Here is a 24,258-nt window from a genome sequence, read left to right on the forward strand (position 1 = left end):
TTGTTAGTCAAGAGCATCCACTAGGGAATGGGAAACCTTAACCTAAATCCTTGGAGAGTATATAAGTGAATGTGATTGGGGAGAGGTGGTAGGTGTGTCTCTTTAAGCATATGTGTGCATGTAAGTCATCTGTGTGTACTTATGATGTATGCTACAAGTGCACAGCACAGCAAAAAGTTTGTTATTGGATCAAATTTTTAAGAAAATCTAACAGGAATAACTATAAAATCTTATGTTTGGGGTAAAAAAAATCAGCTTCACAGTTCAGTTGGTGGCTGAACCATTTGAGAAAAAAAAAATCAGGGTTTTTGACAAAAGTCAATGAGTCAACAGTATCACATGGCTTCCCCCCAAAAAACTATTGTAATTTTATACTCGTGTTAAGAAGAACATTGTAGCAAACAAGGGAGACAAGAAGTCCCATTGCCCAGGTCAACCCCCATCTAAAGTATTTTTCATTCATTTCTGGATACTAAGAAACTAGGGAGTTTCAAACGAGGCTGCCAGAGAAGGAAATGAAAAGCTTGATAAAAGAAGACTTGTAGGGTAACAGTTGCATTTTCAGTATCTGAAGGACTGTCTTGTGAATAAGGATAACATTTGTTTCTGGTTGGTCTGAGGGCAGAATTAGACAAACTGCCTGAATGTTACAGAAAGGCAGTTTTAGGTTCCATGTACGGAAAAACTTCCTTAGGAACCCAAGAGAGAGGATTCTAGCGATCTTCTTTGTTATCTTGTTTTTATTTCCATTTCATTTTGAATTCAACAAACACCAGCCATAATGAACCTTTCCATATGCCTAGTGGAACAGAAGGAGAGAAACTGGGAGTCTCCATTGAGTACCGATACTTTTTCTTTTAAAAGTATTGTATGTAATAAAGTAAAAAATAACCCTTAATCTTGGAGAGAAGGCTGCATGTGTCCAGGTTCTGTCATTCTGAAGGTGCTCGGCTGCATGTATGTTTGTTGAAAGTTTTCCTACCTGTGTCTGTCCGCTCCTGCACCGTGTGTCTCTTTTTGCTGACTGTGTGCGTGTGTATTTACCTGAAGGGCACTGCATAGGTGAGCACCTGAATGTCCATTCCTATGTTGTGGATATATAGGCTGTCACTTCTCGTTGGGGAGCCCTAGATTCTGCTCTGTAAGGGGGGTGTATATCCGAGGAGAAGAATCCCCACCCCATCCTGCGCCAGTCCCTCCGTCCAGCGCCTTGCAGAGAGGGAGGAGCAGTAGGAGTCGAGGGGTGCTCCTGCTGACCCCTGGTGTACCCTCCCCTACCTGCTCTCCCCTAGTCCCTCCAGTGGTGGAGCCGACCAGCCAGGACGTGCGCCAGGCCCTGGGCCGACCTGTACTGCTCCGTTGCACCTTGCTTCGAGGTAGCCCCCTGCGCATCGCCTCTGCCGTATGGCGCTTCAATGGGCACCTCCTGCCCACGCCGCCCGCTCCCCCCAACGAAGCCCCAGACCACGCGGAGCTGCGCCTCGACCCCCTCACCCGCGACAGCAGCGGCAGCTACGAGTGCACCATCTCCAACGACGTGGGCGCCGCCTCCTGCCTCTTCCAGGTTTCCGGTGAGTGGCCCTCCGCTGCCTCCCTTCCCCAAATCGTGCTCTCCTCTCTGGTTCCCTTCTCTCACCTGGACTCTTTTCTTGGCAAAGGGCTGCCACTAAGCCTGCTCTCGTAAGCCCCGTCTCTCTCCCCAAATCGAGGTCTTCACTTTAGTCCCGCCGCATCTTAGCCCTGTCCGATGTTGAAGCCCAGTTTTCATTTCTGTCAATGGCCCCATTTGTCACTTTTCTCTCCCTGTTACTCACGCCACTTGGCTCTTCCAGTTTTGTCTCAGTCCCGCTCCAGTAAGGCTCATCTCAGCCCTCTCCGTCAGCAGCTTTCTCCCGGCGCCTCGGACCCATTGGCCAAAGGGGGAGAATCCAAGGCCCATTCCCGGTCACCCCTCCTCTCCTTGTAAAATCCCTCTATATGGAAATCCTCCTGTTGCTGCCCAAAATAACTTTTAGCAGGTTGTTTATTCTTCACTATAATATAGACACTACTGGCCTGTCAGTCAACAAATGCTTCAGTTTGTACTAAGTTTTACTTTGTAATAAAGGATACTTTATTCACGAAATCTCTCTAGTCCCCTCCGGTACCCCCAACTCCCTTTCTTCTCCCTGTAATGTGCCCCAGCCCTTCCCTCATATCTCCAATCTCCTCCCTTTCCCCTGTGTACCCCTCGCCCCTTCCCTTCCGCCCCTCACGCATCCAACCCTTTCCCTCGCCTGTCCTTCCCCCTTTCCTTCAGTGTCTTCAGTTCTGCCTTCTCAGCCCCCACCGGGTGCTCTCCAGTTCCCTACCCTATCCCATAGTAGTCTTTCCTCTTCCTTTTCCCTCATGTCTCTCAGGTCCCTCCCCTCTCCCCATTGTGAACCGAGACTCAGCCCCTCTGTTCTCCCCAGTGTTCTTCTTCCCTATCCTTCGGTGTTCCCTCAAAGCCCTTTCCCTTCTCTCGGCAACTCAGTGTAGTTACCCTATCCTCCTAGTGTTACCTCATCCCTATTCCTCTACCCTAGTGTTCCTCCAGCCTCTTCCTGTCTCCCACATTATCTCCACAACCCCTTTCCCTTTCCTTCTCCCCCCTGATTTCCACAGTTCCCTCCCTTCCTCACCTAGTTTTCCCTTTTTTCCCTTCCCTCTCTTCCTGTAGCCCTTATGGCTAAGTCTCTTCTTCTCAGCCTTCTGATACAGTCCTTGGCAAGCCAGGTTGGAATGGTTGGGTGCTGTCTCCGGGCTGCTGGCCTGGACTTCAACAGAAGTGGGGTCTACGGATTGGTGGTTGGGGATAACATAGAGGGATTGGGAAGGGAGGGAATTTATATCCTTGGGGTTGTAAAGAATTGTATTTACAGAGTTCTGGGGGGAGCATGCCAGACTCCTCTATTATATCTTCCATTCAAGGAGATTCATAATGAATATGTGACATTATGCCCAAATGGCATTAAATTCTGTGGAAAAGCACTTAGTATGTCTACTCCCACATCTCCGGTCTCTCAGCCTCTCCCCCTCCCTCCCCATTTTGTCCATTAGTTATGGAAATATTCTCCTTCACCCTTATCCACACACATACCTCCCAGGGTGTTCAACACCCTGAGTGGTTGAGGGACAGGGGCCTTAGTCACCTTCCTCATCCCTTCCCCTCCCTACCCTTCACCAGCCAGAGGGCCCCTGTGACATTTCCCACCTCCTTCCCCTCTCCCTTCTTCTCCCTATACTCCTCCCTATCTCCCTTATTCCCTTTCTGTTCCTCCCTTCCTTTCTCCATTTCTTGTTTCTACTTAATATCCCATCTCTGTTTCCCCACAATTCTCCCTCCTCATGTTTCTCTCTCCTATTCTTCCACCTCTTGATTCCTCTTAACCATTTCCTCTTCTACCCCTTACTACGTCCTTTCCTTCCTTTCTCCTCAACTTCCCTGACTCCCTCTCTTCCTTCTTTGTCTTCTCTCTTCATTCTGTATCCCCCAACTGTCCCTTCTCTTCCCTCTCTGTCTCATCCCCAAACTCCTCCCTTTCCTCCTCTGTCTCTACCCTGTCCTCCCCTGTCCCCAATGGCCCCCAACCCCCTTCCACACACCCGCCCTCTCAGCCAAAGCCTACAGCCCGGAGTTTTACTACGACACCCCCAACCCCACCCGCAGCCACAAGCTGTCCAAGAACTACTCCTACGTGCTTCAGTGGACGCAGAAGGAGCCGGACGCCGTGGATCCTGTCCTCAGCTACCGGCTGGATGTCCGCCAGGTGGGCTGGAGACATACAGGCTAGCACAGGAGGAGGCAAGGGGTATAATGAGGATGGGAAAGAATGACTTCGATTCCACAAGGATATGGGACTGTAGAATGGAGCTCAATCTTCTCAAAATTCCTCATTAAGAAGTTAGGAGAGTCCCATCTCTGACACATACTAGCTTGTGTGACTCTGGGCAAGTCACTTAATCTTGCACTGTCCCCAGGAAACTCTTAAAGGTTTATGATCATAAAATAACAGATTTAAAATAGGTACAACACTTTCATTTACAGACAAAGAAACAGGGACTTAAACGTTACATACCCAGGGTCATATAATATTATCAGAGGTAGGGATTTGAATCTAGGTTTTCCTGGACACTGTACACAACATGACACTACACTGCTCCTCCAATTACAGATGGAGAGCTAATCTGAATTAGTATGGGGATTTTTTGTTGTTGTTGTTGAAAGTTCTCTGGGCCAATAACACCGCAGATTCCATCTTAATTTAAAAAAAAAAAAAAGAAGTTGAGTGAGGAAGGTGATTGTGTCTCATGATTTTTGGGTATTGAAGGATGTCTGAATTCATGGGAGTGGAGGGATCGGAGTGATCAAAAAGTAATGGAATAAGCCACTGTGTGTCTTCTGAGGTTGGCATCTACCCTTTCAGAATTAGATAGACTCAGGGAATCCTGCTATGTGTTTTATCACATCTCCACTCCCTCACTTGTGACTAATAGAAATGATATATCCTGGTTTGGAATTAATTTAAGAACTTGGAAAGAAAGATCAGTGATATGTGTATGTAAGAGTATACTAGCTTCTCTTACAGGGCAAAGAGCTTATGGGCCATACAATCATGGTTTTGTTTTGTTTCCTCTCTCTCTCTCTCTCTCTCTCTCTCTCTCTCTCTCTCTCTCTCTCTCTCTCTGTTCTTCTGTTATGAAAACACTTGTTTCATTTCTTAAGTTCAGAATAAAATTAATAAAACAATTAAAATTTTTTTTAATTTAAAAAAGAGAACAAAGTTTCCACTCTTAGTGGGTTCTGCAGTTTTAGGTTTTATTTTATTTAATTTTCTATGAGAAATCATTTCTCTAGGCCTTATTCATTTTAATTTTTATATTTTATTATAAATATATTCCTCAATAAATATTTCAACATATAGAGATGAATAAAAATAAGGACAATATATAAAACTAATAAATGGGCTCTTTCCATTTCACCATGCCATTGAGGGCATCCTTGGAAAAGGGTGGGTGGGGGAAGGAAGGGGAGAAGGGATTCAAGCAAGAGCCCATAATTGATGGGGACCTTAATGCCTATGTCCTCAGCTAAACCTTCGGACGTCTGTAACAAAGCCAATCCCAGTTCGCCGAGTGGAGAAGGGGCAGTTGCTTGAATACATACTGACTGACCTGAAGGTGCCCCATAGCTACGAGGTCCGCCTCACACCCATCACCACCTTTGGGGCCGGAGACATGGCTGCCCGCATTATCCGATACATGGAGCGTAGGTGGCTGGGGGACAGTGCATGGAGGAAAGGGGGTAGGAGGAGATCCTCTTCTTTTGTCCCAAAGCCCTGCTTCTGCTCAGTTTTATGGAGGCTGGGGCTATTCCATTCCCCTGCTCTATTTGGAGATACAGCTCTCCTTGGAGAATCCCTTTCTTTCCAGAGTAGCATCTTTCCCAGGACAGGCCCTTCCCAAATCTGTTTCTAGGCTGCTTGATTCTGAGAATAGGAACAGAATCAGGCTGGCTAGGACTTTTTGAACAACTCTGAAGTCCAAGTACTTACTATGTTTGAGCCATGGACTTATTTGTACACACAAGCAAACAAATGTGTGGATTTGCATAATGTTTTGAATCTTATTTGATTTGCATGTTGTTTCTTGTGAAAATGTCCTGAAACCTTTACAATCCTGCTCCATTTGCCCCCAGGCACTGGTTCTAACCCACCATTATAGTTTCTAAGTGCCCCATTATCCACCCACCTACCCATCTCTATCTTTACAATGCCAAGATTTTAAACCCAAGGCTTTAACTTTGTGTTTCTGCTTTGTTTTCTCAGCAACCAACTCTCCAAACCTATCAGGTGAGGATCCTTTCATTTTCTTTCATATGAGCGGATTTTCTGACATCTCCTTAGTGATAGTGGTGATGGTGGTGAGAAGTTCCAAGTCAGGACAACTTCAGACTGAGGTCTTCATTAGAGGCAGGAAAATTTGTTTGGGAAGAAGGGGAGAATGGGTTTCCTCTCTGTCTCCAAGAGATTGAAGAAAGGTTTAGGATTGAGTGAAGAGAAGAAGGGATATCCAGAAAACAATTGGGAAGATGAGACCAGGGGAATTAAGTTTAGAATTGAGCACTATTTTATTAATGGGAGAATTTCATCACTTCCTATATTGGCATTGCTCCTAATCATCTAAGGGTAAGGTTTTTTAATATTTACCCTACCTTTCCCTGCCAACGACTTGGGGTCACTCTTTATTTCTGCTTGAGTGCTCTTTTTTTTTTTGACCTCTTGAACTAGTGAGGGGAATATCTGACTCAATTTCCTTTAGATATGTGGGTACCATTTCCTTTAGGTGCCATTGCCTGATTTTCTTTAGCCCACAAAATGTAGAAACATGCTAATTTACATGCATGTTTCTGAGTTATGGATCAAATAGTACTTGAGAGTGGGTGATTGGATTGAGAATTGAGAAGGGGCAGTGGCAGCAGCAGCTGATCATTCTCTCTAGCTTCCCTCCTCCCCTTTTATGTACATCTTCTTTCTCTTTTTTCCTTGATTTCTCTCCTAGATAATACCTGCCACTTTGAGGATGAGAAGATCTGTGGCTACACTCAGGACCGGGCAGACAACTTTGACTGGACTCGGCAGAATGCCCTCACTCAGAACCCCAAACGCTCCCCCAACACTGGTCCACCCACTGACATAAGTGGGACTCCAGAGGGTAAGTAAGGGAAGAAGAGAGGACAGAGAATTAGGAGAATATAGGATAATAGAGCTGGAAGGGATCTCAAAGACCATCTAATCAAACTTCCATATATTATAATTAAGGAGACTGAGACCCCACAAGGTTAAATGATTTGTCAAAGACACACAGGTAACAAGGGCAACTAGGTGGTGTAGTAGATAGAGCACCAGCTCTGAAGTCAGGAGGACCTAAACCCAACTCTTCAGACTATGACTAGCTGTGTGATCATGAGCAGGTTACTTAATCCCTATTGCCTTGGAAAAAAAAAACACAAAAAAACAAAAACAAAACAAAACAAAACAAAAAACCACCAAAAGACAAAAGAACCAAATCAAACCAAATCAAAAAAACCAAACAAACAAACAAACAACAACAACAACAAACAAGTTTCTGAGGTAGATTTGAATGCGGGTTTTCTGACTCTACAGAATGATTTCTTTTCACTGCACCATGTCATCTAGGAAGAAAGGAGAACAGATCTGGAGAGAGGAGGCAGAGTTCAGTTGTTAGGGAGCTCTCCAGATGATACTGAGAGATATGATCTTGGGGCGGATATAATCTGAGAAGGCTTCTTGGAGAATGGGGATTTTAAATGATTTTGGTATAAAGAAAAGAGAAAGATAGATGGGAGGATGATCTTTGGGAAAATTCTGAAGGAAGATTTTTGAAGTGTTGATAAGTAACCTCTTTTCTCTTTTCTTCCAAGGTTATTACATGTTTATTGAGACATCCAGACCCCGGGAGTTGGGGGACCGGGCGAGGCTTGTGAGTCCACTGTATAACATCAGTGCTAAACTCTACTGTGTCTCCTTCTTCTACCACATGTACGGGAAGCACATTGGTGAGTCTAGGGCAGAAGCTGGAGGAGGGAGGGATGGTTTTGCTCCACTTATAATGGTTTCAGAACTGGGAAGTCATTGTGTAGCTGTATGGCCTTCCCATGAAGGGCTAGGAGTAGCTGCCTTTAGTAAGGGGTGGGGGCTTGTGTTCAACCCTGGTAGACAGAAAGATTAGAAAGGCCTGAGGGTAAAGAACATAGAAGGAAGGAGGAGAAGTCAGGGTCAAAATCATGATATCATAGGATCATGAATCTAGAGCTGGAGGGAACCCTCAGAGGTCTTCTATCAGATGATAAGGCTAGAGATGGAAGGAAACTGAGAGGCCAACATCTCTCCAACTCTTATTTTACAGATAGGGAAAGGAGGGACATGGTTAAGTGACTTACCTAAGGTTACACCTATAGTTAATAATAGTCAGCATTTATCTTATTTAACAGCTTGTAAGAATCCTTGTTTTAACAGTTTACACAGTTCTGGCCCATAACACCACATTGCAGATTTTTTTAAACTGGTAACTGGCAAATATTATTCTAGACAAATGCTGACAGCTAGGTGACACAGTGGATAGAGAAGCAGCCCTGAAGTCAGGAACTTAACTCTTCTTAGCTGTGTGACCTTGGGCAAGTCACTTAACCCCAATTGCCTCAGCAAAATAAATAGACAGATAAATAAATAAAATAAAAATCTGCAAAGTTTTACAAAATACACAAACTTTTACCTTCCAATTGTCATCATTTTTAAAAGAATCTGTAGCTAGCATTTAGATAGTGGTTTAAGATTCTGGAGAACAAGCTGGAACTATGCCCAAAAGGCTATAAAACTGTGCATACTCTTTGATCCAGCAGTGTCATTACTGGGTTTGCATCCCAAGGAAATCATATAGGAGGGAAAAAGAGCCCTATGTGCAAAAATATTGTAAGATATATTTTTGTGGTAGCAAAGAATTGGAAAATTAGGAGATGCCCATCAGTTGGGGAATGGCTGAACAATTTGTGATGTATGAAGGTAATGGAATATTACCTTTTATAGAACAATAATTCCATAAAAATTGATGAACAAGCTGATTTTAGAAAGGCCTGGAAAGATTATATAAACTGATGCTGAGTGAAACAAATAAAACCAGGAATACATTGTACTCAATAACAGCAAAATGTGTAATGACAAACCATGAAAGACTTGGTTCTTCTCAGTGGTTCAGTGATCTAAAGCAATCCAATGGACTTTGGACAGAAAATGCTATCTGCATCCAGAAAAAGAATTAAGGAGACTGAATGTAAATCAACATATGTTATGTTCACTTCTTTTTTCTGTTTTTTTTTTTAATCTCTCCCATGGTTTTTCTCTTTTACTCTGATTTTTCTCTCCCAACATGATTCATAAAGCAATATGTGTTTAAAAAAGATTTAAAAAAGAAAAGCAGATAGTGGTTTAAAGTCTGAAAAAACACTTAAAATATATCATTCCATCCTCAGAGCCACTATGAGAAATAGGTGCCATTATTATCCCCATTTTATAGATGAGGAAGTTGAGGCAGTTTCCCCACAGTCATACAGGTGGTAAATTTATGAAATTGATTTTAAATTCATGTCTTCTTGACTCCAGAGCAAGTGCTCCACCCCTTGAGCTTCCCTAGTTGTCTTTTAAATGTTAAAAATGGCTTATTTTTCTTGTATTCTCTTTTCTTTCTCTCTTCCTTTTTTCTTTCTTTCTTTCATTTTCTTCCTCCTTTCTCTTCCTCCTCGCCTTCCTTTCTTTCTCCCTTCCTTCCTTCTTTCCTTCCTTCCTCTCCAACATCTAAACCCTGGATTCAGAGACAGAATCATAGAGCCAAAGGATGGGAATTTCATTGTTATTTAGGGGAATCGAGACAAATTTCCCAACTTGGAACCAGGGAAGTGAGAACTGATATTGGATCATAGTTAAACATAACGAAGGCCAGTGTGTGTGTGTGTGTGTGTGTGTGTGTGTGTGTGTGTGTGCACATGTGTGAGTACATATCTATAATATATATCTAAAATTATGAGTGCATGATTAGGAGGGTGCCCCTCTTCCCTTAGCCTTAGAACTGGAAAAAAGGGACCCCAAAAGTGGTAATCCAAACTTCTCATTTTTACAGATGAGGAAATTGCAAAGTTAAGAGATGAGATTTGAACCCAGGACCAGATTATAAAACCCATGTTCTTTTTCACCACACCATGGTACCCTAAAATCCTTGCAATATTATTCTTTGTAGCTACCAGATTGGAGTGAGAGAAAGCATCTTCTCCCTCCCTGAAGTCTCTACTCTGCAGAGCTCGCACCTTGCCCTCAATTTCTGTGGAATTCCTCATTTCCAAGTCTCTAGCTATTTCTCCTTTACCCCTAAGCCTACCATCCACTCATGCCCTCCCTGGCCTGGCAGCTTCAGGGAACCAGCTGTCTTTGGTCTTTGTGTCTTTCCACTGCTAACACCCCTCCTCCCCAGCCCAGCCAGATTAAAGCCAACTGCTTTCATCCCCAGGCAGGTAGCATTTGGCGGCCCCCTCCCCCCGAGGGGGCCTATCTGGCATCCCAGCTGGTGCGGCTTTGTCTGTGGGCAGCGCCATGTAAATGCCAGCCCTAGTGCTCGGGCACTGGAGCCAGCCCCTCTCTGATAGATGATTGATTTCCCATCCCTCGGCGCCAGCTCTTTCTTCTTCAATCTTAGATGGTGGGAGGGAGAGCTGGGAGTGGAAAGAGCTCATGGGGAAACAGTACAAAGGAGGGTTGATGCTAAAAAGGCTGGGGAGAGACACTAGTTGGGCAGTAGTGCTGCCTCAAACCTCTTCCTCGTGCCACTGTTAGATAAAGCCAGATTAAACTTTGAGCTCTTTATCCCTACAGGACAGCAGCTCAGGTCCGAGGGTTCAGGTGTCAGAACTTCCTGAGAAAGGGGAAACAGGGAAGCTTCCTTCCCCCTCAGGTGATTCCTGGACATGTCTTCTCTGCCATCTGGAAGTGGCAAGTGGACAGAATCCTGAACGTGGGAGTTCAAAGAAACACTGGGTTCAAGTGTTGGTTCCACTGTGAACTTGATGTGTGACTTTGGACTAGTTGCTTCCTCAAATGTGAGATTGGACCACCTAATTTCTGAGGTCCTTTACAGCTTTTAGTAATATCCTATGATATTATTAACAAAGAAAAGGAGACAGAAAAGGGACATAAAGAATGGGCTCTGACAATGAGGGAGGACATGACAAAAGACAGCCTGTTCTAGGTCATCAGGGGATATTCTCTTTTCACAGACACCACGGGGCAGAGTTCTTTAAAGGTAGGCTGGGAGCTTTTGTCCCGAAACTCGGGTGTTGGGGTAGCTAGATGGCACAGTGGATAGAGCCCTGGAGTCAAGAGGACCTGAATTCAAATTTGGCTTTAGACACCTAACACTTATTAATTGTGTGATCCTGGGCAAATTATGTAACCCTAATTGCCTCTCAAGAACCACCCCCCCAAAATAAAAAAGAAATGCAGTGCCCTGACTTCCCAGTACAATTTTTCTTTCCACTAATAATAGCAACCCATATTTCCATAGCTTTCACAAAGCAATTTCCTCCTACGAACCTGAGAGGTATATAGGGCAAGCTCTATTATTCTGCCCCCTAATTTTACACGTTGGGAAGCTGAGACTCAGACTAAGTGAGTTACCTATGGTTTCCTAGCCTAGAGGGAATGAACCATTGTACATCTGTGTTCATATGGTTTGGGCTGGAATTCCAACTTTGTTGTATTTATTGCCTGTGTGACCTCAAGCAAATCACTCATCTATTAAATGAGGAGATTGAACTGGATGATTTCTGAGTTCCCTCAGTAAAATTGTGATCCCCAAATCCAGTGCTTTTTCTTTCTTTTGTGGACAAGATTGGAATTTTCTCAAAGGAATTTTTGTTAAACTATTAAAGGATAGATTGGTATAATGGAGAGAGAGAGCTGGCAGCAGATCCAGCAAGCTAGCTTCAGGTGTGACCCTGAGCAAGTCATTTAACTCCTAAGTATCCTAGGCTACACTCTCTAAATTATATAAATTAAGAACAAGTGTCCATCTACATTAGTAGTGAGAATATGTTATGACAATGAAATCTCCAGGTCCAATTCAGCTTGCTTGTTTGTTTCCTCATCTGTAAAAATAGACCAGATGGCCTCTGGGCTCCTTATGCAGAAATAGTTAGCCAGCACAGTAGAGAACCTGGAGTTAGGCAGCTCTCAGTATACATATAGTCTCAGAAAAAAAAAATTAAGTTGATTTCAGATATTTCCTGTATTATTGTGGAAGCCACTGAACTGCCTCAATTTCTTGAACCATAAAATAAGGTTAATAATAGCATCTGAGAGTTGTTGTAAGGATCAAAGAAATAATATTTGTAAAAAGAGCTTAGTTAACACAGTGCCTGACATGTAGTAGGCATTTAATAAATGTTTGTTTCCTTCCTAAAGGATAACAATAAAACACACATAACTTCAAATAGCTCAAATTTGAATATATACAACCCCTTCAAGGGATTCATTAATCTCAGTAATTGGGATCTAGCTGTATAAAAGCAATCATGTTTAGAGGACAAACTCCTTAACATTAAGCCATAGATTTGTTGTAACTTCACATAAGTTGAAGAGAGGGAGCATATTCCTTTTCCTTAACTAAATTTTGTTCGGAGAACTTTACCTCATACCCTTTTCATTTGTGAATCATTTCCCCACACTTCTCTTTCTTTTGGTGTCTTCCTATTTAGGATTGAAATAAAATTAATAGTCTTTAAAAATGTTTTTAAATTATTTATTTATTTTTAGTTTTCAACACTTACTTTTGTAAGATTTTGATTTTCAATCTTTTCCTTCCTCTCTTCCCTCCCCCACCCCAAGATGACAAGCAAATCTGATAGAGGTTATACATGTACAATCATATTAAACACATAAAATTCATATCCCAACCTACTGGATTAGATGGAGAAGACCTGAATTTGAAATCTCTCTCAGAAATTTATTATTATTAATAATAATGAGAGATAATATGTATATAGCACTTTTGCAAAGCCCATTACAGAATTATCTGATTCTGTTCTTACAATAGTCCTAAAAGGTAGATGATGAGTAAACTGAGGCAGATATAAGGTAAGCAACATATTCAGTCACAGCTTACCCACATACAACCAGTGTCCAAAGCTGAATTTAAACTCAAGTATTCCTGATTCCATCTGCAGCATCTTAACCAACTAGTTATATAGTCCTATTAAAGATAATTTACTTATCTATTAAATGACAGGGTTCAATTTGATGAGTTCTGAAGTCCTTACCAGCTCTCAATCTATGATCCTATGAACCCTGGTGGAGGGTAAATGTTTGGCTGCCAACCAACTTTCAAACACAACAAATCTGTTTCTATCAAGGATAAAAATATTCTCCCCCCATCCTCTCTGCTCTGTCCACACTTTCTCTTTGTCATATGAAATCATAGGATATCCCCACTCCTTCCATTTATCAGGCTGTGTCTGTGGACTGGGAGTAGGAGGAAAAGGGGTGTGAATATGGACCTACTCTATTCCCCAAATAGTAGCCATCTCTCCTTTCCCTTCCACCCCTCAACTAGGTTCCCTCAATCTTCTGGTGCGATCCCGGAACAAGGGGGCACTGGAGACCCACGCATGGTCCTTGAGTGGCAATAGGGGCAATTCCTGGCAGCAGGCTCATGTGCCCATTAACCCCAGTGGGCCTTTCCAGGTGAGTAGAGGATAGTTTTTATACATGAGTTTTGGGGACTCTATAGTTTATCACTCCTTCACTCCCACAGTCTCTATCTATTAAGTACCTATATCATGGTGATACTGTCCTCGTTCATTCTCCCTCCTTACATCCAGGCATGGGCATTCTCCTGAGACCCCTGGGCATACTGTTACCAGAACAAAGCTATAGAGAGGTCACGTTCTAAGACAAGGGACTGGCTGAAATGACTCAAAGTAGTTACATATAAGAGGAGTCCCTCTTCCCTGTGACTGCTCATTATTTTATTGAGTTTCTTCTGAACACCACGGGAGAAGAAGCTGCTGCTGAAAGGGTGACGGGAAGTGAGGGAGCATTGATGGAAAACTAGCCTCTTTTGGCAGTATGTTCCTCAATCTTCTCTTCTCTTTTTTCTCTAATCCCATTTCCCACCAGATTATCTTTGAGGGAGTTCGAGGTTCAGGTTATTTGGGGGATATTGCCATTGATGACGTCAGCCTGAAGAAGGGAGAGTGTCCTAGGAAGCAAGTGGATCCCAACAAAGGTTTGGGGCTTGGAGGGGGAGAAGGATAAAGGGAAAAGTTATGAAAGTCTGATGAATTTATATTCAGATTTGTATGACTCAATCATCTTTCTTTATTTGACAGAGAGGAAGACAAGAAAGAATGAAACAAGGAAGGAAGGAAGACAGAGAGAGGGAGGAAGGGAGGGAGGAAGGAAGGAATGAAAAAAAAGAAGAAATGAATATAAGAGAATCAAGAAAGAAAAGGAAGGAAGGAAGGAAAGAAAAAGGGAGGGAATAAGGGAGAGAGAGAAGGGAAGAAGGAAGAGAGGAAGGAAGGAAGAAAAAGAGAGAAAGAAGGAAGGAAAGAAAGAAAAAAAGGAAGGAAGAAAGAAAATTTATTAAGTACTTACTGTGGGCCAGTCACTGTGCTGAGTTCTGGGGATACACGAACAAATAAAAAAGTCAGTTCCTGCCCTCAAGAAGTATACGTTAAGATTAAAAACAAACAAACAAACAAACAAACATTGCAAAGGGAAGCTGGAAAGGGGAGGAAGGGGAACGATCCTGAGTTGTGGTTGCTGCTGTTGTCCCTCTTTCTCCAATTGGACTATGACATTGGGAAGATGGTGTCATGATTGCAAGTGAATTGGATTTAAATGAGATAGGGCTGTGCAAAGTCACTAGCTTCACTCCTCCAAAGCCATCCGGATAAGTATCATGATATAGATAAGGATGATTGGAGATGTCTGGATGCTGTGGGGGCCTTGACCCTTAAACTAAGGTCTTTCCCAGGTCTGGTTTTTTTTTTTTTTTTGATTAGCCATTGAGGAGAACTCTAGAAGAGAATCCAAGGGATCCTTCCTAAAATAAGATCCTGGAGAGACAGTTACTAACTTCAGGGTAGCTATTAAACAAGCCCAGTGGCAGAGAAGGAGCAGTGAATAATCACTCAGTGCCTGTCCCTAGGTGAACCGTCTAGCTTTATTGTGTAGCTGTGTGTGATAGTGTGTGTGTTTGCCTGAGTGAAGGCAAGCACTGTCTCTGTTCAGAATCACCAGTGAGAAGCTCCAGGACCAGAGGGAAGGGGCTGGGGACCAGGGCTTGGGAAGCTCCTTTGGCATCACGCTCCCCAGACAGACACATTGCTCACCACATTGGGAATCTCTTCCCCATGCTCATTATGTGTCTCCTTTTTCTCTCCCTCACAGTGGTGGTGATGCCCGGCAGTGGTGCCTCCTGCCCGCCTGGCCCCTTACTCTCTGGGCCCCTCACCGTCTTCCTCCTGGCAATGCTGAGATGATGAGCGCTGTCCCGTTCTCTCCTACGCCCCTCCCCAGCCCCCCGGCACACCAAAGTGTCTACATCGTACCAAAGACTGACCCTCTTCAGCCGGGGTGCCCAGGGGGACAGGCCATAGTGCCGTTGAGGGGGGCTTGTGGTGGCTGAACAAGGGAGGAGAGTGTGGGTGGAGCCCATCTCCGGAGGTCCTGGAGACACTGGTTTGACGCACACATGCGTATACACACATACATACACACTTACACACACACATTATATATAAATATACATATATATTAAAGCACAAGTTTCTATCTGAGCTACCAGAACTTTCTTTAACATGGAAACACAGGACACTTGCCCTATTGTTGTTGGTTGGCACAGCCCTGACCCCTGCCTTCTCATACAGCCATCCCCAGGGACTTTGGTGGCAGGACAGTTGGGCTGTGTTCCCCAGCGGCCTTTTGCAGTATTTTCTCCCTCCTTTTCTCCTTCCATTGCCCTGTGTGTCTCCCTGCTCTCCTTTTGCTACCTACCACTCTCCCTAAAGGTTAAACAGCAGCTTGGCAGTACCAGGTATGGCACAGGGGCAACTGCCTAACCTGGAGAGAAGCAAGTATTGGGGTCCTGCCTGGGTGTGCCTCAATTTCCCCTCCCCAAGCCCTTGGGCAAGAGAGGGTTCAACTCTATTTGCTTTATCTGTGAGACCTGGTTCCAACAACTTTCAATTTTCAAGGGTTATGAGAGCATCTGGGGAGGAAGGGCTGGAGTGTAGAAATATACAAATAACTCAAAATCCTTCATCTCAGCCTGGGCTTTCAGGCTTCTTCCCTGGAGCTACTCAACAAGGACTGGAATTTCCCTTTTTCTCCTTGTCCCAGATCTGAATAATCCACAGAATGCCTTGATAACCACCCAGTTAATTTAGTTAGCTGTATAGATTCCCAACCTTGACATCAACCAGAAGCTGCTTTTTCTTGCCAGCCCCTTTAAACACTTCCATACATAGTTCCCTGGACTAGCCTCCATTTGGACTTTGGTGGAATCTGAGAAGGGGTCAAATGGGATGGCAATGAGAACAGGGAGAGAATAAATTGTGCAACAAATAACTTTGAACCCATCTTCTCTAGGCTGGCTACTAAGAGTTGAGGGAATAGATTTATGTTTAAGACACCCTTTTCTATTTCTTAATAGCATAAAATATGACATGGGAGGGGTGCTTTGTGTGTTCAGGAGGAATCCTGCTCTGTCTCCCTCCCCTCCTCCAGTTCCTATAATTCCCTATTCCATTACTGGAAAATTGAAATCTATTGTGGTTTCAGTATCGGGCCTCTATCTCACCCAATCTCTGCCTGATCCACTCAAAATAGACTTCACACCACCACCACTCCTCCCAATTTCCCCAGATTTATACTGATGCAGGGGTTGGCTCAGTGGCTGCCCTTTATGGTCAGTGCTGGCGGGGGTGGGAGGTGTAGGAGGGGGTAGACTTTCAACCTTTGGCTTGTGCCCAAGTTTGTGGGGATATTTCCCTGGGTCCTGGGGAAAGAAGATATGGGGCCTGCAGGTCAGAAACCAAATGCTTTCCAACTCACTCCTTCTTTTCCTCTCTTCCAACACTCTCTGGGGGCAGAGAGAGAGGGCAGAGAGAGACAGAGAAAGTGAAGAAATTTTAACCACATGCCATCTTTGTGGGCCTCTGAGTAAGTGGGACTGGGTGTGTGTGTTTGTGTCTGTGGTGAATATATGTATGCATCTCTCTTTGTGTGTAATTCAACATCATCTGTCTCGATGTATTTTTTGTGGCTACACTACATATATGTACTGTTGTACTACAGTAAACCTTACAGACTAGGAGGCACCTGGTATGACTTAAGGGGTTTTGGGCAGGCCCACTATCCCCAACATAGCAACCCACATTGGTATGAAATTCTATCATGAGTGATTCATTTTCTAAGGTGCTGAAGGATTCTTTTATTCAGTTTTACATAGTACAGTAAGAAGTGACTAGGGTTCAAATTTCAGCTCTGTCGCTGTGTGTCAGGCAAATTATTTAACCTCCTGGGTCCCAGCTTCTTCATCTGAAAAGTGAAGCAGTTGGATTTTATGATTTCTGAAGTCTCATCTTGTTCTAGATCTAGGATTCTATTAAAAAATAGAATACCCAGGAGAAGGTGATCACATCCCTGATGTCACTTAACACCTTAGTTATTAACCAATATGTTACTATCAGCTACCTTGATTATCAGCTAAATTCATTAGTTATCAGCTAATAGTTTACCAGCCCAGAAATTTCTCACCTATGTTCCTATCAGCAAACTTTAACTTATCAGCAAATCTCAGTTATCAGCTGAATGGTTATTAGGGAATCACCTTATTTATCAGCTACCCAAGCCATCAACTGACACCTTACTTATCAGCTAACACTTGGCAAATGATTTAGTTATCAGTGAAACTCCCTACAGTAATCATACTTTCCCTCCTATAAAAGCCTGGGGAGAAAATATTCAAGATAGTTGTTTCCCTTAGACCACCACGAGCGCCAGGACCTGGCCAGAGTGCTGAAATGAGAGGCAGGAACAAACTTGATCTACAGTTGGTCCTATCTCATTATATAGTCAGCCAATATCTTTAGCAGCTCATTGGTGACTAGTGCTTTCTTCTGAGAACTCTCCCCAATTCCTTTGTTCTAAACGAATTTCTTTCTTCATTTTCTGCTGCTCTGGCTATGGGCTATGTTCCTAGAAATCATGTCATTCTTTTCTGCTCCTATACTGCTAAGTATTCTGTCAAACTATCTATTCCTTGGGGGGCACAGTCTGGATCTGGGTCTCTCCCTCTCCCCTTCTTTCCCTCCCTTCCTCCCTCCTCCTCCTCCTCCTCCTTTCCTTCTTCTTCTCTCTCTTTCTCTCATTCTCACTCTCTCTTTTTCTCTGTCAGTATGTGTGTTTCTCTCTCCTCTTTTCCCTGTCTTTACATCCCATCTTCTCTCCTCCTGTCCTCTCTTCTTCCCTCCTTTTTCCCTCTCTTCTTCTTTATTCTCCTTTCCTCTCCTTTCCTCTTCTCCCTTCCCCTCTCCTCTCCTCTTTCTCTCTGTCTCTCTGTATCTCCCCCCTCTGTTCTCTATTTTCCTTTCCTCTCCTCTTCTCTTCCCTTCCTCTCTGTCTTTCCCTTTCTCTCCCCTCTTCTTTCCTCTCTTCTCTCTTCTTCCTTTTTCCCTTCCCTTTCTCCCTCTCCATCTGCATATTACCTATGCTTGGGTATATGGCAAATTAGGACTCTGGAGTGAATAAATATCTATTGACACTCTTATGTATATCCCCAAACTGTGCTAAGCCTTCGGGAAAAATTGCTGCCCTCCAGGAACTTAGAATGTAATTGAAAAGAATAAACACATATGCAAAAAATGAATTCCACAGGGTATTATAAATGAATATTTTGGAATTCATAAAAAAAGAAGGAGAATTTTGAGGGTTGATGAAATTTGTGGGGATGAAGTTGAGGAGGAGATGAATGTAAAAACAGACTTCAGAATCTCTATGTGTCTATATATGTGACATCTCTATGTGTATATACATCTGTGTATTCATGTACCTGTGTGTTATATGAGTGTACACCCAAGTCAATGTTGCCATGGCTGGACCCAAGGCAATCCCTTTTTTCCAGGCTGATAGGACCTGGGGTATTTTGTGGCCTTAAAAGGGGGATTATTCCAGGTCATATTCCAGAGGTATATCACCCCCAAACCCTTCCCCTCTCTAATGGCTGGGCAGCTGGGAGAAGCATGGTAGGAGGAGAGTGTCACAGAACTTAGGAGTTACTACTGTCCCACCAGGAAGGAGACTAAAGCTTAGGTCTAAAAACCTATGCCCTTGCTTGGGTCACAATATTTCCTCAGTAGAATAAATGACCCATGTCTCTTCTCCAGTCCTATGGGAACCTCAGGATAATAACCCTAGAAAGTAAACACTGGAAGGGACATTAGAGCTCATCTAATCCAACTTCTGGTGAGAAAACTGAGACCCTAAAGGAGAATATGACTTGCTCAGGTTATACAATGAGTTAATAACAGTACCAGGATTAAATTTTTTTTTCCTAGCTCAGGGTGAAGGCCCTGGAAGCCCCATGTAGGCTGCTGGGGCCAGTGATCTCTGTTCAGCTATTTTCTCCTGGTGCTGGTAGACTCTGGTGGTAGTGACTATCAGGAGATTGCTGCTTTCCTCTTTCCCTTCTGCCATTCCATTTAGCATTTCTTACTCTCAGTACCTCCTATTCCTAATCCATCTTCCAGCTATTAGGGTTCACTGGAATGTGAAAACCTTCCCCTGAGATACTCAGTGCTATAGGGATATGACCTGGATTTAGTAACTGTTCATTCTCCACCTATATCTGTCAGACTTCTCATTCTCCACCTATATCTGTCAGAATCCTCTGGTCCATGGCATCTGATCTTCTCTCCCAGTGATTCCCATAGCAGAGATTCTGCTTTTCTCTCTCCCTCATTTTTTTCTCCTCTATTACCAACTATTTAAGTTGGGCTGGGGGTTGCAGGTCAGCCCTTCCCCATCCTTTATCTTTCTTTCCTTTTTGAACCAGAGTCTGTTGTGAGGAGCCATGTTTATATTGCTATGGGATGGAGCATGCCTAGAAAAATCTTCTCATCTGGGCTATGGCTAATGTGTATGTTAGGTGAGGAGGGGACACTGTGGTCAGCTGAGAGGTAAATCCTACGGGGATCCTAGAGAGAATTAGGTAGGAGTGCTGAGTTGTCCTGAAATTCAGAATGTGGGAGGAAAGAAAGGAAATTCTGAGTCTGGAGGACTTGGCAGGCTGCCCCTTCCCTAGCTCTCAGTGTTGGGAGGTTTTGAATTGAGTTATGGGGAAGGAAGTCAGACAGGAGTTTCTTGTTGGGAACTCCTTTTTAATAGATCTCCCCTGTCCCTCTCCTACAATAAGGCTCTTGGGAATTCTGGGTAAAGTAAAAATTCTTATTCTTCCTTCTGCCAACCAAGTAATGAACTCCCTAGATCCAATTCTTTTACAATTCTCTTCCTCCACCTAGGAATCTCTAAACATCCATCTCTTCAGAGGCCTTTATTCTTAACCTCCCAAATGATCCATTGAAATGGGGTGGGGGAAGGGACATGGAGAAAAGGCAATGAAGGAAAGCTGACCCGGAGAGGACTACTACTTCAGCTAAGGCCAGGACATCTAGGAGAAAAGCCAACAACTCTCATCACAAGCTCCAATGTCTCACTGTCTGCCCCACCTTCCCCTCTCATTAGATACAAAGCACAACAGAAATGAAGCCCCCTTATTAACAGGGTGAAATATGTTGGTGGTTTTTTAAAGAAAATAATAAACCACTAATTTCCCCTTCCCCATTGCCCTTCTTCCCATCTCCCATTACCTTTTTACTCCTTCATCCTTTTCCCGATCCCTATCTCCCCAGTGTAACCTCTAGTTGAGAATAAAATTATCTCAATCAATAAAGATGCAGTATTCTAATCTGTCAGGAGTCTGTTTGTCTGTGTTGAGAAGGATGGGTGAATACAGTCCATTATTCGAGGGTATGGGTGTGGGCCTAGATGGACTAATGGACATGTCTATGTCTGTCTATGATCCTCCACATCAGTCATATATAATCTGAAGCTTGACTATCCTGAGATCTGGGCTCCTCCTATAAATGTGTGTCTTCAGAGAAGTTGCTGTCTCTCTCTGGATATTTTTTTGGTCAAATGGAAAATGGGGAGAATTCACCCTTTCTCATGAATAACCTGTCAGTGTCTAAATGAAGGAAAATCAGCACTAAAGTGATTTGGAGATCAAAGAAGGAAGAGTTCAGGCAGTTTGAATATGGACTATGACAGAGGTGATCCTGAGAAAGTCACTGTTTCAATTTTCTCATCTATAAAGCTGGTTGAACTAGAAATTATCATATTTGATGTGTCTTCTGGTTTTTCATCCTATGAACTTATGAGGATTGTTAGTCTTCTTAAAACCAGGGAAGAATATGGACAAATTAATCCTTTAGCTCATGGGATAGGCTTCATTCTTGGACTATCACACATTCTAAAAGGACAAAGCTTAGAAACAATTGAGAGAAATTATTTTTTCTCCCATATTAAGAGAATTAGAACCAATGTTTTTCCCCCTTTCTACCTCTATCTCTGTAGACTATTCAGTCAGCCTTAGAAGGGCAGGCAAATAAAGAGATGAAATTTTGTTCAGACTTCACCTATCAGGAAAACTAATTTAGTGAATTGGCAGCTTTGGGTCCATTGTGTTTTACCCAAACAAGTCTAAATAAAAATGGATTCTCTCTATTTGTTTACATTACCCTAGACAGGATGATATAAGAGATCAAGGCTGAAGGACCAGTCATGATATTAATTCTTCTCATTGTTAACTAGAGTTGATCGCCAGTCTCAGGAATACTCACTTTTCTAAGAACATACAAGCATCCAGTGTTTCCTTGAGGAGTCCATGGCATTTAAGAATATCACTGACCCCTTTTATAAATTATTGCTAGCATGGTTAATAAAATGATTAATTACCTAGAAACTCTTTGTTTTTTGAACTTTTTATACATCACATAATCAAATCCTCTCATTTTACTGAAAAGAAAATACTAGAAAGGGGAAACTATTTGTCTAAGGCTACTTAACCACTTTGTAAACTCCACCCAAACCCCCACCTTTTTTCATACTACTCATAGTTCATTTCCTCATAAACTTTACCTTCTCTGTTCAGCTTCTCTGAATTCACACTTCAGTCTATGTCCCAATAGCCATTAATTCTTCCCACTGTTCTTTATACCTGCTTCTTTCTAGCTCCCTTGAGTCTCTCCCCAACAATGAGAAAGGATCAATATATAGCTGGAAAGGATCTCAATGATCATAAATTTCAACCTCCTAATTTTACAAAAAAAGAAGATAAGGGTCAAAAAGATAAAATGATTTGCTCAATGTCATACAGGTAGCAAACCTCAGAAGCAAGATTGGAACTCAAGATCCTTGATTCCCTTTTCAATTCAACAAACTTTTTTTATTCATTTCTTACTACTTTGAAGACATTGTACTAGGTTCTAGGAATATAAAGATGAGAAAAGACCAAGCAGCCTGGCATAACCTATGCCTATAACACCTATAATACCAGGAGAAGTCAACCCACCCAGGTAGGACAAAGCAGACTAAAGCTCCTGTAACAATTAATAATGAAAATTGTACCCATGAATAGCCCCACTAATTCCATTTTTATCAATCTTAAATTTAGACTCAATCTTTAAAAAAGAAAAAAAAGAAAAGACTTCATCCAGCATCTGTCCTTTAAAAGTTTACAATTTAACAAGAAGAATATGACATTAGGAGAAGCAATGTGGCATAATGTGTAAAGCATGAGGAGTAAAGAAAACCTGGGTTCAAATCTGGCCTCCAACATATACTAGCTGTGTGACCTTGTATAAGTCATTCAGTCCTGTTTGCATCAATTTCCTCATTTGTAAAATGAGCTGGAGAAAGAAATAACAAATTACTACACTATTTTTGCCAAGAAAACCTCAAATGGGGTCATGGAGAAATGAACATGAACTTCTTACATAGAATTGGACATGAACTTGAAAAAACAACTGAACAACAACAAAAATAAGGGAATCTTTTTGCAAATCCTACATTTAAATTCCTATTTCCATTGCTTTGTTACCTCATTCAGTCTGGTTACAGAGCTCATTGGTCCCATGCTTTCTCATTTTGTGTTGTTCTCTTCCTTGTTTTTTATAAACTCTTTTGATCTCATCAGTAGCTACTGCCCCCTCCTTGAAATTTCTTTGTAAAATATATACTGAACATTATTTTACACATACTTATATGCTTATATAGTGACAAGATATTAGGAGATACCCTATTTTGCAGAGCTAAAGTCCAGCAAGCTGTGCCCTGAGCTTGGCATAACAATAATCATTTACACTAACCTTCTGGAATTTATTGCCCCTGAGTTTGGAGTGAGCACCAACAGGCTCAGATGTGAAACCCTGCTAGGAATGGACTTTTTGTTACTAGATTATCTTGTCTCACTGTTGCTGTTGTGTGCCTCATTAGTATTGCTATACTATACTCTTTGACACTTTGTTTAGCCACAAGTATATAAATCAAAGTTCAGCCCCACTACTTTGGATCTCCCCATTAGAGGCAAGGTCCTGGCACATGTGCCCTTGTTTGCAAGTTATTTCCCTTACTTTGAAATTAAACTTCAGTCTTATTCCTGAATCTAGCCTGCTCTGTTCCACTCTGACCATACCCATTTTGATTCAGTTGACAATATTGTCTTCCTCCAGTATAATGTAAGCTCCTCTAGAGAAGAGATTGCCTTATTCTTGTCTCTGAATCTCCAGAACCTTGGACAGCACCCAGGTCTTGATTGTTTTTTGTTTTGTTTTTATTTTTGTTCAGTCATTTCATTCGTGTATCAGTTTGTGATCCCATTTGGGTAGTTTATTATTTCCTTCTTTAGCTCATTTTATAGATGAGGAAACTGAGGCAATGGGAATAAGTGACTTATCCAGGGTCACAAAGCTAATAAGTGTTTGAGGCCAATTTTGAACTCAGGAAGATGAGTCTTCCTGATTATAGGCCCAGCACTTTATCTACTGTACCACCTGATTGCCTCACAGAAAAATAGGAATATTCATCATTTCTTTGGTATAAAGAAATCCTGGATGAGAAAATTTCCTCCAGTAATACAGATCAATATCTCTTCTGAAGCTTAGAATGATCTGGATATCATCATTTTAGAGTAGGAAGAGACCTTTGAGTCTAACCTTTTCACTTTATAGATGAAGACACTGAGGCACAAGAGAGATTAAATTACCCTAGCATGGAGTTTAGCACATAGTGGGTGCTTAATAAATGCTTGTGGATTATTCCTTGCTCTTGCTACATCTGCCAGTCTTCCAATACATGATCAAACTCAATGATATCTTTTCCAACAGTTGGCAGATCATGCACCCTACTTAAGCTTGCCATGTACCTTTCTATTGCCCTGTGGGTCATCTGACATCCTGAATCTTTTGAGATCATGATGTTCCATATGCAGATCAGACAAATTAACATTACTTAATAAGCCAAATTTGGCTTCCAACACTGATCAGGGTCC

General features: G+C 42.5%; 1 protein-coding gene across 2 annotated transcripts in view; it reads left to right on the top strand.

Annotated features, from left to right (window-relative positions):
- The window catches only part of MDGA1 (MAM domain containing glycosylphosphatidylinositol anchor 1), a 92,542-nt gene extending 68,895 nt beyond the window's left edge, over positions 1-23,647 (top strand). The window contains exons 9-17 of one of the 2 annotated variants that reach the window (XM_074311036.1): positions 1,293-1,571; positions 3,640-3,791; positions 5,113-5,290; positions 5,850-5,873; positions 6,583-6,735; positions 7,466-7,600; positions 13,195-13,325; positions 13,761-13,869; positions 15,039-23,645. In XM_074311036.1, the coding sequence (XP_074167137.1) occupies positions 1,293-1,571; positions 3,640-3,791; positions 5,113-5,290; positions 5,850-5,873; positions 6,583-6,735; positions 7,466-7,600; positions 13,195-13,325; positions 13,761-13,869; positions 15,039-15,130 (1,253 nt within the window). In that variant the 3' untranslated portion in view covers positions 15,131-23,645. Of the gene's footprint in view, positions 1-1,292; positions 1,572-3,639; positions 3,792-5,112; positions 5,291-5,849; positions 5,874-6,582; positions 6,736-7,465; positions 7,601-13,194; positions 13,326-13,760; positions 13,870-15,038 lie in introns of both variants that reach the window. The other variant, XM_074311037.1, reaches the window with a different exon arrangement.
- The last annotated feature ends 611 nt before the right edge of the window (positions 23,648-24,258 follow it).

The sequence above is a fragment of the Sminthopsis crassicaudata genome, chromosome 4 (assembly GCF_048593235.1).
Source record: "Sminthopsis crassicaudata isolate SCR6 chromosome 4, ASM4859323v1, whole genome shotgun sequence".
Classification (NCBI taxonomy): Eukaryota; Metazoa; Chordata; class Mammalia; order Dasyuromorphia; family Dasyuridae; genus Sminthopsis; species Sminthopsis crassicaudata.